The sequence below is a fragment of the Antennarius striatus genome, chromosome 8 (genome assembly GCF_040054535.1).
Source record: "Antennarius striatus isolate MH-2024 chromosome 8, ASM4005453v1, whole genome shotgun sequence".
In the NCBI taxonomy this organism is placed as follows: domain Eukaryota; kingdom Metazoa; phylum Chordata; class Actinopteri; order Lophiiformes; family Antennariidae; genus Antennarius; species Antennarius striatus.
Window position 1 is genome coordinate 5,280,689 of NC_090783.1, and position 14,350 is coordinate 5,295,038.

Below are 14,350 nucleotides of genomic sequence, written 5' to 3' on the forward strand. Positions count from 1 at the left end.
GCACCGTCACTTTGTGTACAATATGGATTTTTCCCCCCAGTTCAGATAGTCAACTGATAATGACCAGCATCTCATGCAAGACACACAAGATACGAACTACAGTGAATGTGATTATATAATCGAGACCTTCTGTGATAAAGTGCGTGAAAACTATTTGTATGTGGGAGTATGGTAGAGTAGAATGTTAATAGGGTTTTATCTCGTATGCAGCAGCAGCTTGTGTTGCTGAAGGTTTCTGTTCATTTTTTCATTCTGTCTGTGGATGTAAAGGTCCGAGGTTCTTCATTGCTCGCCCACGAGCAAAGGATACCCAACATATGGATATACAGCTAAGGATGATAAAACAAGAGCATTATGAATAAGGCTAAGATTGTACCCACAACGAAGACATTTGGTTTGGAATGGGGTGAAAACCCGCTATTTTCTGACCTATAACAGCTCCATGTCGAAGACGCATTGATAAACATGCTAGACAGTTGAATATTTCCTCGTCTGTTTCTTTCTTTGAGTCATAAAGCTTCTATATTCATTCATTCATTCATTCACGTGCCTCGCCAAAGATGCCAACACCAGTACTTGGTCAGACCGGGACGTGCTGTTTTCTGGTGGGAGAACTCTGTGATGGTGGTCGTCCTCCCTGAGGAACGGCGTGGATTTCCACACGTCCCGGTCTTCTCTCCTGTCGTTCTCGGAGTTGTTCTGCTTATAAACGTGTTGATCAGCGCACTGATACGGATATGTGTGGACGGAGATATTTTCTAAAACGCTGTCGTGTGGACGCAAATTTTTTTCTTGGCGTGGTGAAAAAAGTTGCGCTTTCGAAAGGATACGGCTATGTGTGGACAGGGTTTCAGTTCAACATAAGCTTAGGGTGAGTTTCAAATCAAGGACTGAGAGAACATTTAAATAGCAGTAACCAAGATTCTGATGTGGTATTTTCAGACACATTCGTCCCTTCCTAAAAAAACTTATTTTTAGACAAAGTCTTCATGTTTTGGTGGAATTCACCAAATTACTTGTTTGTCTTGCCAGTGTTTTTCAGAGAGCTCATTCTGAGCCCTGAAATAAACAGCTACTGACTCATGACTCAGCAAAATGAAACAGTTCATGACCTCCTTGAAAAGGCCTCCTTTCACCGGTTACCTTTGGTCTGTTGAATGTGGCTCAAAAACTCTTTGATATGTCTCCATGAGGCTTTCTACACACAGCAACAAGTTCTGAAGTTGTCTACTTGATGTTTGACAGATTTTTGTTGTTTTTATTTATTTTTTGTTCCCGTGGTTACAATTGACTCTAATGGTCATTCTAATGGTTCTGTTTGTATACTGGTCATAACCCAAAGCCTTAAATATTTTTTGTCGTAAACTTTCTACACACAACAGAAAGTACTTAAGTGGGGCCTTTTTAGGGCTTTTATTTGGGCTTCAGATGAGGTGTCTCATTGTCTTGTACTCAATGTACTTTAGGAGCAGTATTTTATTCCTAAATCATCCATACTTAATGGACACTGAGGTCACACATTTCATCTGGATCATCTCTTTTTTTTTTCTTGAACTCTTCTACTTGCTTTGTGGTGTTTTTTCTCTATAGATTTGATTATTCATCCCAATCAGATTGCTAGACCAAACTAAGTGGCTTTTGTTCTGGTTTCTATCAATGCATTTCTGGTGTCAGGCCTCTTCCCTTTGGCTCTGACTGTCCCACTGCAGCTGGAGGGGAGACAGTGGAGACACATGTGAAGACGCGTTGGCTAAACTGGAAAAATAAAGCATTTGGTCAGCTTGTGGCCTGTTGGGAATGGAACCGCCATTGTTGAATCCAAATAATAACCTTTGGCTTCATTTCTGTGCTCACCCTGCAGGCATGGAAGAAGCGGTGGTTTGTTCTTCGCAGCGGCCGTCTGACAGGCGACCCAGATGTGTTGGAGTACTACAAGAATGACCACGCCAAGAAGCCCATCCGCGTGATTGATCTCAACTTGTGTGAACAGGTATGGTTTTACATTACCGGCATCCTGTTCCTAGTTTCTGCATGTGTAATGAATTCTTTATAGATGCTGGCTTGTAATCATGTTTTCACATCAGTGATCATTCCATCTTATAAATATGTAAATTCAACCTAATCTTTCCTCAAAAAAAACCTCAATTCTCAACCTGCAGAATATTTGACTTAAAATACCAATCCCAACCCTATTTTTTGTCTTGAAAACCCGGTAACCCTTCTTTTTAACTGATGACACATTAATGGAAGACATGTTTTGTCCCTCTAGGTGGACGCTGGGCTTACGTTTAACAAGAAGGACTTGGAGCACAGCTTCATATTTGACATCAAGACCATCGACCGTATATTCTACCTGGTGGCGGACACTGAAGACGAGATGAATAAGTGGGTTCGCTGCATTTGCGACATTTGTGGGTTTAACCCCACTGATGACGGTAAGGACCAGCATTTGACTGTTACACACACATCATGGCTGCCACACACCAGTGCTGCACACAGCATTGTTGCTCAAATTGCTATTTATGTGGATATACTTCACCAGTATTGTGTGCATCGCCAGCTGTAAGTCAGATGTATCATTAATTATTTAGTATTAATTCTAATTAGTGTACATTTAATTGGTTTCTCCTCTGGTGCTCCAGCTGACTGTAGCAGAAGGCCTCTATTCAGCCTCTATTAGTACACAGCTGAGGGCTAGCCATCCATGTGTTGATCTGTGTTGCGTTGAGGCTCACATTACTTACTTGTTCTCAGTCCTGGATAATCAAAGCATTGTGTTCCATTCAGTCTCACCCATCTTTTGTTCTGCAGCTCATATCTCATTCTCTTTCTCTCTAATATCATTTTTGTTTCTCTCTGTGGAGTGTGACTTCATGCACTTGCACCCATGTATTCAATATTTTATATATACTATATATATATTAAATATATTATACACTAAATATTTTAGTGTGATAAGAATTTGCTTTAAACTTAAACTAATGTGCATGGGTGTTGTACTTAATGGTTGTATTGTGATGTATTGTGATACATATTGCAATTTATTGCAAAGTTTTACTTTGGTGTAACATGTACACATAATGGAGGAAATGCATATGACATAGGAATTTATTTACAGTAATAGGGGTCAGCCGTGAGTTTGATTTCTATTTTCCATCAGAGTATTCCATCAGCATACATAGGTTCAACCCTCAACTGGAGACTGCATTTACTTGAAGATGGCTGATATAAAAAAAACCCTTTTTAGACATAATTTTCATCACCAGCCTGTGTTAACTGAATTTATACCCTCTGACATGTCGAAACAGGAAGATGCTATTGATGTGAATAATGTACTTTTTAAACCTGGCGATTGATACACTGGTTTAGTAACTCCAAGGTCGTCATCCCCTCCGTGTCGTGACTTTGCCTCCACCTCTCATATTGCTAGTCTTGTAGGGTAACCCTGATAACAAAGGCACCTTGTCAACTGGATTCTTATTATTCAGACAGCCCTGGTGAGCAAACAGTCTATTCAAGGTTCTGTATGTAAAGATAAATGCCCTTACAGATAGCCTTCCTTACAGTTTAAGGCCCTAAGCTCTCTTTTTTTTGTGCTTGCTTGCACTTCTCTGCATGCGAGATCAAACTTCCACTCATTGTGTGCGGCCGAACTAGAGTGCTTCACGGCTGGGCAAATATTAATGGAGGAAACATTAGGCGGGGCAGAGGAGGGACGGCTCTGAGAAGGCGGTGTGGGAGGTGGAGATGAGCAGAGGGGATTTTCTCTTTCCCTGTTTGAATCATTTCTTGCAGCTTTTCAATAAACAAATGGGAAAAGGAAAAGGAGGGAGGAGAGTGAAGGATCTCCTGTCAAGATAGAACTTCACTTTCAAAGTAAGGAGAGAAGGCCTTGATATAAAACCATGTCAGTTATTGAAGTGAGTGGGAGGAGAATATACAAACACCTGGAATGAAAACAGATATTTTACTAAGCGTACTCACGGTGGCGGCTCTCTGTGGAGAACGCAAATCAGCTCAAGCAGAAGTCGTTGAAAAGGTCTCTGATATTTGAAAACTCGGCGTGACAAAGCGGTGACCTTGAGGAAATGCTGTCTGAGGAGCAGCGTGTGGGTGCTGCTTTCAGAGTCATACAAACAAATTAAGCCTTTAAGTGGGTGTCTGTGTGTTTGTGTGTGTCGGATATGAAGGGAAGGATGAAAATTTACGGCATTAACGGCGGTGAGCTATGACTTGATATTAGCCATTGGTGCCAGCGTAATTTAGAGAATCTTGTTACACACACTGTATATCATATCCTCCCACTTGAGCTGGGCAGTGTGCTGTATTTGAAAAGGTTTACTTAGGAAATCCATCAGACGGAGAGGTGAAGGTGTGTATGTGTACTCTCATAGTCTGTTGGATCTATTTAGAAGAGGTATTATAAATGGGATTGAGTTTAATAAACAGTGAGTGGTGAGCTATGACAACGGGATATCTGAGAGGAGCCGTCAGATTTTCAGTTTGTCTGAGGGAACACACACGCACACTAGTGTCTTATTTTAGGATGTTCTGGCCCAATCCCAATTCTTATTTTTAGCTCGACTTCTTGTTTTCTAGTGCCCCTCACTTTTTGACTTGCTCCTCAAAACAGTCACGAGGAAGAGAAATCTTTATGTTGGAAACGGGACACCCATGTCACGCCATCAGGAGATTTGTCACTTTACTGTTAAGATAATTATCATATACAGTACATTTATACTTGTGTGGCAACCGATTTCTGTTCTGCTATGAAGATAAGATACCAGATTTGTTCAGGCAACCCATGAAAATATGAAAGTATAAATAGTTCTGTTTGAGCCTGTTGCTGCCGCCGTTATCAACTCGTGACAAATATGGCCTCATTTACAGGACACAGCTGAAGAATAGGCAAAAATAATATGAACTGCATGAAAAAAACTACTTAATATTGTTCAAAACTGGGTAAATAGGGGTAAGTGGAGATGCTTCTTTTGCTAAGGCCCTGGTTGGGTTTGATTTGACATTGTTAAAGATAGTTTATTGAGATGCAGTCATCTTTTCTCTCCTCCAGAGGCTGCAAAAGCTGCTCACCAGTCAGCCATCGGTGGGCTGGTGGTGGACACCCCCCCGCACCCAGGATTGGGTAACATAGTCGGTCCAGCAGCGGTGCTGTCTCACCTCCCACCTCCATACCAGCCGGTCAGCGTGCGACACCTGGACTCTCAGTCCAGTTCGGAGGAGCCTCAGGATTACCTGTGGTTGGTCAACTGTGAGAGCAAGAAGCCTGAACCCAACAGGTATGTCGTACGTCTGTGGTCGGCGCGTTTGGAGTGCAGTTCTGTTTCTATACATTTCACCTGTACTGTCAATCTTGTGTCCTTTCTGCCGTGCGATGCTCAGCTCAGTGCAGCCTCTCTCTTCACTGGAGGGAGACCGGGACTATTTACTCCTGGAGGAGTGTGAGAGCAAGACTCTTCCTCCCCAGGGTTTTGTGTGAGTGGCCAGCCATCCATCTGGAACTGCCTGCTTGTGTGGAGTGCTGCACTCTTCTATTAAAAAAAAAGGGGAAAAAAAGACAGATCAGGCACTTCTTACACTCTGTTGTAGATGTACACGGCTTCTGTAAAGCAGAACCGACTCGTACTTTATCTAACAACAGTGTTCAATCTGTCAGTGCTTGCATGTTTTAGAGGTGACAGTATTAATTATTAATACCTCTGTCATAATGGGAAAAAACGGCTCCTACAGCTAACTGCTGTGGTGTCGTGTGGCAGGGATATTATTATTTTTAGCCCCTGCTCCAATCAGCTGTGATGTAAACTCGACAACACGGCGAGGATTAAATACTCATTTAACATTTATTTGGTCATTAGTGTGGAAAAAAAACGAATGACGGTAACCCAGCGGCCCATGTCAGCCCCCAATCCTTATCACAAATATGAAACTAGATGGTAGGAGGGACACCAGGCAGCTCACTCGTTATTCCATCATCAGATCTTGGGGGTGGAGGGTGTTATTGATTTTCAAGTATTTTTGGATGCAGTCTGTTGATTTCTACTACTCCTTGCGTTCCAGCATGGTTGTGGCATTGAACATGACACCAAAAGAGACAAGTCTGTTTGCACTGGGCGAGGATTGACTGACTAAATCACTGACCTGTAGTTTAATAAACCTGTATCCAGACTAGTTTTGGTGTAAAGATGGTCTAATGTACCTGTAGGTGGTCAGACTTCGATTGACTGAGTTTCCAGGTTTGTCATTCTCTGTTGTATGTCGTTGTCTTCTTAGAGCCCATGCTGAATGTTCCAAGTCTACCTCTTCAGAGACGGACCTGAATGACAACCTGCCCTCCCACCGCACGCCCACCTCCTCCACCTCCTCAGCAAAACACACCTCGCACAACGGCTTCTTCCCCCAGAATCCAGCCCCTGTCTCAGCCTCGTCCATCTATGACTCGCCTCCATCACGCGGTGCCTCGATTTCAACCGATAGCGGCTTTTACCACCTCCCCCGCAGCTACTCGCAGGACACTGTGCTGCTTCCAAAGTCTGCCTCCTCCCCCTCAGCCTATCCGGACGGTGGGGATGGCTCTGAGCTCTACGTCTTCAACACGCCATCGCGGAAAGCCTCCATGGAGGCACAGATGCGCAACCTTTCCATAAGTTATGATATCCCACCCACACCTGGTGCGAACTGTACTTACCAGGTGCCGCGCACTTTGTCTTCATCGACAGGGGTAGGAGAGGGCGGAGGAGACGTAGTACCCCCTCCCCGACCGCCCAAACCTTTGTCAAATTCCAGCTCAGGACCCCCGCCGGCCCCCGCTGAGCGGTCACCTACGGACACCTATCACGTGCCCCGCTCAGCCTCAGAGACAGATGGAAACTACTGTGTGCCCACTGGTGCCGGAGTTAAGGCTTTACGCAGCAATACCATCGGCACTGTGGACTGTTCACGCCTCCGCAAAGGTTGGTGTTGAGGATGGTTTAGTGTTGTTTTCTTCATCATTTAAAGGAGACAGATTTCGTAGTTGATGGAACACTCCTGCAAAATTAGAAAATATGCTTGGTGATCTTGAAAAATATCCAAATGTGGTGTTACATATGATGCACACATTGGCACAGACCGAAAGGCTTTTGAGCAGCTTTTATCTTTTGGCTTTTCTCTTTTTTTAGTTTTTTAATGGATGGTAAGAGATGATTGTCAATTTTAATCTTACTCAAACCAGGGATTCGTTTTTGTAGTAATGAGCAGTTGTACATATTCAGAACTACAGTGTCATTAAACTCACAAGACATATTTACTCAAATCAGACAGCAGAACCTTGGAAGGTCCTCTAGAATTGGCAAGAAGTCTTTTAGTAAAGATTCCGTATGTAATAAAAAAATGTGACAGTAGTATCTTTAGAACGTCTGACCACGTGCATCTGGAAAAAAAACCTTCAATCAAACCTACCAGGCTGCAGCATGCAGAATATTCCTCCACTACTCCCCCCTCTAGTGGTGACAGATGTCATTGCAGAAGTATCAGCAGCAAGATAAGAAAAACAAAACAAAACAGGAACTTAATCCTTTGGTGAAACTCGAGCGGTCAGTCTCACCTGAGTTAAAGAGTGGTAAAAGAAACCAGACTTGGTCACTGAACAAAAATGTAATTCTTCTGATGTGATCAGACCGGATTATATCATTTCGTTCTGCTTTGCATCCTGAGGTTTCACGGAGCTTGCATGTGACCCTCTTAAAATGGCATTCCTGCCGATGTGGAGCTGTTACTGTATTCCAAACGAGTGACGTGTGGGATTGTTTTACCCGTCATGATCTTTATCCACCACTTCCTCAGCTATCATTTGCTAAACAAGCACTATGGTGGTTTTTGTGGCAAGAAGTGAAGAGCATTAGTGACTACATCAGTGCCTGATGAAGAAGCAAAAAATAGATAAATTAGAACCATGGAATATAAAGTGCTGATAATAACATGCCACAAATTTGAATTCTTCCAAAGTTGCTGAGCGCTAACTGATATCATATTTATAGATTCATGAAAACACACAGCATTCTAGGCTCAAAAAGTTAGTCGTGGCGCTGATATAGGAGGTGTAGCTAATGTTTTCTTCTCAGTTTTTGTCCAATAAAAATACTTACGTGCACATTTAGTAATTGTATTTTCCTCTTTTGTAGATTTTGGATCGCAGGACTGCTACGACATTCCCAGATCATTCCCATCTGACAAAAGCTGCTCATTTGAGTTCAGTGAAAACTTCAACAGTTACTTTGTAAGTATCTGCTGTCTGTTTGTGTTATTTATACTAGTTTCTGTATATTTAGATGTTTGTAATTTTGTCTTTGTAAGTGTTGTTCCTTTGTCACAGCCCATGTTTTGTCTGCTAATGAACAGCTTGTCAGCCACTCAACACTTTGTAAAGACGACTTAATTACTGGTCGCTATTACCCAGGTTTAGTGGCAGCTGCATTCCAGCTATTTCTGTCCTTTGTTGATGAAAAAATTTGTTTGAATTGTCACTCAGAAAAACAAAGGGATGATGCCAGTGGGCAGCCAGTCTGCAGAGGAGATAGACCAGAACTATGTACCCATGAGTGCCAACTCCCCATCGCACCATCACTCAGGCTGCTTGCCAGAACCCATACACGAAGCAAACTATGTGCCCATGACCCCAAGCACCATGGAGTTCTCCTCCCTGGGGAAGCAGGTGCCCCCACCTGCCCATATGGGCTTTCGTTCCAGTCCTAAGACCCCTCCCCGTAGACCCCCTGTAGACTGCCAGCCGCCTCCGGTGGACCGAAATCTCAAACCCGATCGTAAAGGTGAGAGGACGTAGTCGTGCATGCAGGTGTATCTGTAATGGGGTTGAGACGTATCCTGTGGGTTTATTGGAGGGGTTGCTGCGGAGGTGGTGTGTGTTGTAATTTACTGTCGCGCTGAATGTCCTTCAGTATGCTCTGTGTCCACTAATGCAACACTGACCGTGCTCTGTCTCACATTCAGCTGCTATTCTCACAGTGCTGGCTCATGGCCATAAAGCCATCTGCACAAAATTGTGTCATTTTTTAATATCATTTAGATGCTGTTTTAAATTGTAAAATTATTTCTGTCTCATTTTGCCCCCTCCTTGATTGTCCGGTGTATTAAATTGAGCCCTTTACCTCAGTGTCTGTGCTTGACTGCGTATTTCACCTCTCGATGAATTTGTTCAGTGCCTGCTACATCCTCTTACACCCCACCCAACACAATAAGCTCCTTGTCAAAAGCACTTTTGTCCTGAGCTCAAGAGGCCCTGTAGACCGTTTTGGAGGGGGCTGGCCTCTGTGCCACAGAGTGGCCAAAGCCGGAGTAGTCACCTCCATCCCCTTTGTTTCCTTCATGTGAATGGAGCTCTTTGATGAAAGACCTAATATCCAGGGGAATTACAATCTGGGCTGATTGGAAAGCTGAGCAGTGGGCAAAGACATTTGAAATTTGAAGAGACAGAGAGTCATTATGTAAGAAAAACAAAATCCAGAGCCGGTTGTCACTAAGGAAAGACCATTACCCACTGCAGAACCATTTATTTCAGGAATTCTGATATGTTTTTATTTCATAATTTGGCAAACAGTGGATCTGGACTTCAACGAATATAAGTTATCAAAGAGAGAACGATCCAAATGCTAAACTTCACGTCAGCCGGTTTCAGGGCATTACTTACATTTTAAGAAGGAGAAAAAAATCTTTTTTTTTCAGTGTCACATTCCAAGTCGTGTTTGACCAGTCAGTTTCCAGCAGCTCATCATCACTGCTGTTTTCCCAGGCCCTTGAAACTCTAGTGTTATCGGTCCCGCACCATAGCTTTTGGTCCCCGGAGCGTGAAGTAAAGTTTACCCAACGTTATTTTCAGGGATATATGATAGTTTGAACCTTTTCTCCATCCCTTCTGACACTTCATGGCTTTTCTATCACTATTTATAAAGCACAAACAAAAAGCCTGTTGCCAAATGTTGTTATATTATGATGCACAGGCTGAAACTGGAGAGAAGTAAACAGTCTTGAGTAACATCGTTGTTGAAATGCACTGACATGAGATATTTTTAAACTCTACTATTATAGTAGAGTGTGGGAATACCATGAGCCATGCAAAATTCCTCTGTACTGAGGACTAATTCAACACACTACCAGCCGTCTTCATCTTGTGTGCACTTCTGTCTGCTTCAGTTTCCTCAGCCGTGTCTTATGAAGAGTTTAACATCTGTGCTTAAGGCCAACAAACCGCTTCTACTTCTTTAACACTATTATATGTGATTCTGCTGAAATTAAGCATCTTACTTTTTTGACATTGTGGTGCATTTCATTTCCGTTCTTGTCAGCACTGCTGGAAAAAAAAAAGTTGTGATAAGTGTGTTAATGTCAAAGGAGCTGCTAAATAGATGTGCATTAGCAGTAAATTGTGCATTAGCAGTAAATTGTGCATTTTTGTACGTGTCCTCCTAAACATGACATGATTTCTCACTCTCAGTGCTTTTACACAGCTCATCCTGCATGCACAGCTGTGATGTCAGTCTTTGTGTGGGAAGCCGTGGTTGCATGGAGCGAGGTGCATGTTGGGCAGTATGGGTCCGCTGTTGTCATGACGATCATCCTCTTGATAACTGTGCTGCAACTAAAAAGATGATTGGGTGTATGCGACGGTGTAGTTTTCCAACAAAGTCTCGTCTTTTTGCTTTGCATGGCAAGGGAGGTTGTTAAAATAGGGTTTAACTGTTGTGATCAACAAAAGTTTGTAATAAGTAAAGTCTTCTTTCACCAATCAGGTCAGAGTCCTAAAATAATAAGAGCAAAAGGTGTCGGTTTAGAGCGAACCGACTCTCAAACCGTAGGTGAATTCCCACGGGGACGACGTAAGGGTAGGTACTGAATCTGAACTGCCACTGTGTGTCTGAAACCTTTCCATTCTCTGACCTGTCCAAACTCTTCTTCATCTTTTTGCATGTTGTCACTAGTGGGATTTGTTGAGAATCTCATGCCTGCTGCTTCTATAGAGATTAATTTTATGTGAAGCGCAATCAATAAAAATATACTGTTATACTTCCAGAACCACTCATGTAGGTATAAAAATATAACACATGAGCATAAGAGCTGTTGTGCCGTGTGTTATTTCTTAAGTGTGCACTTAATGCATGTGGGATTGAGTGGTTTTTTGAGCTCCTAAACAGTCTTTAACTTTCCCCATCACCCCACGTACTTCCTGATCATTACTTCTACATAGTCAGCCGAGGAACATTTCTCTGAACAAACATTCAGCATGTTTTTAAAAAAAAAATTATCTCACATAATTTGCTTTCCAAAACACACATTCAGATTTAACTGCAACAGCAGAAGCATCGTCACAAAAAACACACACAGGTCTGGAAAGCGGACGGCTCCTCAGAAGGAAATTGAACCACGATATCATCTATGAAAGAAAATGACAAAACCCACTCTCGTGCACATGAGCACACATGAGCATGCAGTCAGAGCATCTCTAGTGAGTTAGGTTGTTTGCTGTTACATTAGACAATTTCTCAATCTGTGTACGGCCATTCTGTTTAGCTTTTGTTATTTTCACACATGCAAACATTTCCTGTCACAAAGGACTCATTACACTTTGCAGTAGTATTATTATGTAAGGAGAACACAACTCAGGTGATAGAGATTGAAGTGATTTTCGGGTGGGATGTAAATGAGCAGCTGCACATTCATTCATTCATTCATTCATTTGTAAAGGACTAAATAATGAAGTTGCATTATGAATATTCAATCTGCATCGTGTGCAACGTCTTAGCAGCATCTTAAGTGTGTGTCCTCAGTGGAGATTGACTGCTATGTGTACCTTGCTTCAGGAAGACCTGCTCCTCTAGAGATCAAACCAGTGCCGGAATGGGAGGAGCCCTGCACGCCGGTCCGCTCACCCGTCACACGCTCATTCGCTCGGGAGTAAGTATCCGAGAAGTACTTGTTCTACACCATGCTACCACGTAAGGGGTTGTTCACACGATGCTGCAGCCCTGATTCTATTTGCCTTTTAATTTGAGGTTCAGGTGGGGCAGGCCATCCCAGGGGAGGCACTTTGCTTCTTGTTGGGCATAATGGAGTGCTTTTTAAGTAGGAGGATAAAAAAAAAGGATAAAAAAATAAACAGCTGCAATTCATCTCTATGTGATATGAACACATAGTTGTTATATTATCATCACAACTCTGTTTTAGGAAAAGGGTTAGTTGGTGTGAACATTCCCTTTTCTAGTACTTGTAGTGTAGGATTCACTGAAGCATTAGGCACTAACCCGTCATGCATTACTGTAGTGGTTTTGTGTCTGAACTAGCACTTCTTTGACAAGCCTGTCTAGGACCTGGCTCCAGGCTTCATTTATACTGAATGTCATTCGTTGGGATCTGGGGATGAGGTCTATGTCTGCTGTAGTTTGTCTGTGATGTGATGTGTCTGTATACGTGATATGTTGTGCTCACCAGAGACTGTTTCTACCTGGAAGTGGGTGTGTAAACATTGTGAATGCTACTCAGTTTCTCTAGGTTTCCAATGCCAACAAGACCCCCATCAGTGCATAGTACGGCCTCCAGCACTGACTCCGAGGACTGTGAGGAAAATTATGTACCCATGGAATCTAATATGTCCACAGATGACCCAGTATGTAGCACACAACTGTCCTGTGATTATAAGAAGCTGCATGATCCCTTTTTTCTGTACTACATGAGATGCAACATAAAAGCAGTGGAGTTTGAGGCAGACACAGACGTTCCTGCAAAGAATGCCAAGCTGTTGTAGTAGTAGAAATTCCTTTGCCTAAGGCATACATCAGAATCGACCAATCACTAGTCGCTGCAGACGGACTCCTCGCCATTTCAATCCTGTTCTTTACAGTTTCCTCTTGTTCTGCTGCTTTGCTTCCTTTGTTCTCTTCTTTGTTTTTTGCTTTTCAGGTATTGTTTTAAGAAACATTATTTTGTCAGCTCATTACAATGCTGTTGAAACGCAGTGGATTTGACGCTCAGTAAAATAGGCTAAAATGGCTGATTGACCACAATAATTGGAAAAGTCATCCATCCATTTATTGAACATCGTTTCTTCCAGCAGGGATGCTTTCTTTCAGTTTGGGTAAAAGGATTAGGAGTTTCCGTTTTTCCCCGACATTTTCTTTAATATTGTCTACTGACTGCTTGTTCTTTCATCACTCATGCTCCTCATTTCTTTGGCTTCTCCAGACTCTGGCTTCATCCATTTCAGTTTTTCCCGCATTCTGTTCTTGACCACCTGCTGTTCTCTCTTTTTTTCTTTGTCACCACTTCCTTCTCACTCTTTGTAGAGAGGAGTCCTTCTACTGCACAGTCCCCATCACCCCTGTAAAGAGGGAGGTGGAGGAACTTGACACCATAGAGGAGGTGAGCAGGGTTGCCAGGTTAGATATGCATGGCCTACCCTGTCAGAATGCCAGCAGTGACTGTACCAGTTTGAGTAATCATTAGATCAGAGTTCATAGTTTGTTATGTACTAGTATCCCTACCCAACACTTGCAAGAGGACTGGCTTGAAAAATAATTTGCAGGGATTTATAATTTATTTTTCCATCACTTATTACAATCACTACACCCTAATTTTGTCACCATCCTAGTTCTAATAACTCCACTTCATACGTTAGAAATTAACACTCTTTATACCATTGTCACAATATAAGAAATTTAGCTGATAAAATTTAATGGCAACTTGTAATGAGTAAAAAAAAACCAGAGCATTGTCAGTAAAAAAATAAATAAATAAAAAACATTCTGCAGAAAATTGTGAAAAACCACAGAATAAGCCAGAAAGAAGAGGTCAGAGAGTTCATGCCTCTGCCAAGGCCTGGAATTCCTGAATCCGCCCCTTCATTTGGGTCCAGTCCCAAATTGAATGGGTTCTTATTAATACATGCTCAACTGTAGCAAGAGAAGTCATATTCATCAGGTAGATATGAGAAATAGATGGAAATTCTTACAATGATTCTGCTAACAAAAAAATATTTTTGTATGTAGAATGACCAAAAACCTTCAAAAAAATTTTCATAAAAACACATCCTGGAATAGAAATACATCATTTATATTTTGATAGAACAGCTCTGAAGCCTGTAGTTGACCAACTGGGTTACAAAAAACCTGTTCATACAATGACGTAATGATCAAATCATCTTGTGCTGCTAAAGGCATTTTTCCAGGGTTGGCAGCTCTAATCAACATTAACCGTTACTGTGTTGCCTGGACTCCAATTCTTTTTCATTGCAACATCTTCTACTGCAGAAGCTGTCTCCAGCTACATGCTCATCTTCTGAAGTTGAGGT

General features: G+C 42.3%; 1 protein-coding gene across 11 annotated transcripts in view; it reads left to right on the top strand.

Moving 5' to 3' along the window:
• gab1 (GRB2-associated binding protein 1) overlaps positions 1–14,350 on the top strand; it is a 40,810-nt gene that overhangs the window by 23,664 nt on the left and 2,796 nt on the right. For 6 of the 11 annotated variants that reach the window (XM_068321075.1, XM_068321085.1, XM_068321084.1 and 3 more), the window contains 10 exons: positions 1,862–1,990; positions 2,270–2,435; positions 5,072–5,297; positions 5,401–5,493; positions 6,289–6,968; positions 8,178–8,272; positions 8,525–8,822; positions 10,800–10,892; positions 11,868–11,961; positions 12,547–12,670. In XM_068321075.1, coding sequence (XP_068177176.1) covers positions 1,862–1,990; positions 2,270–2,435; positions 5,072–5,297; positions 5,401–5,493; positions 6,289–6,968; positions 8,178–8,272; positions 8,525–8,822; positions 10,800–10,892; positions 11,868–11,961; positions 12,547–12,670 — 1,998 coding nt within the window. Of the gene's footprint in view, positions 1–1,861; positions 1,991–2,269; positions 2,436–5,071; positions 5,298–5,400; positions 5,494–6,288; positions 6,969–8,177; positions 8,273–8,524; positions 8,823–10,799; positions 10,893–11,867; positions 11,962–12,546; positions 12,671–13,346; positions 13,423–14,350 lie in introns of all 11 variants that reach the window. The other 5 variants (XM_068321076.1, XM_068321080.1, XM_068321079.1 and 2 more) reach the window with 5 other exon arrangements.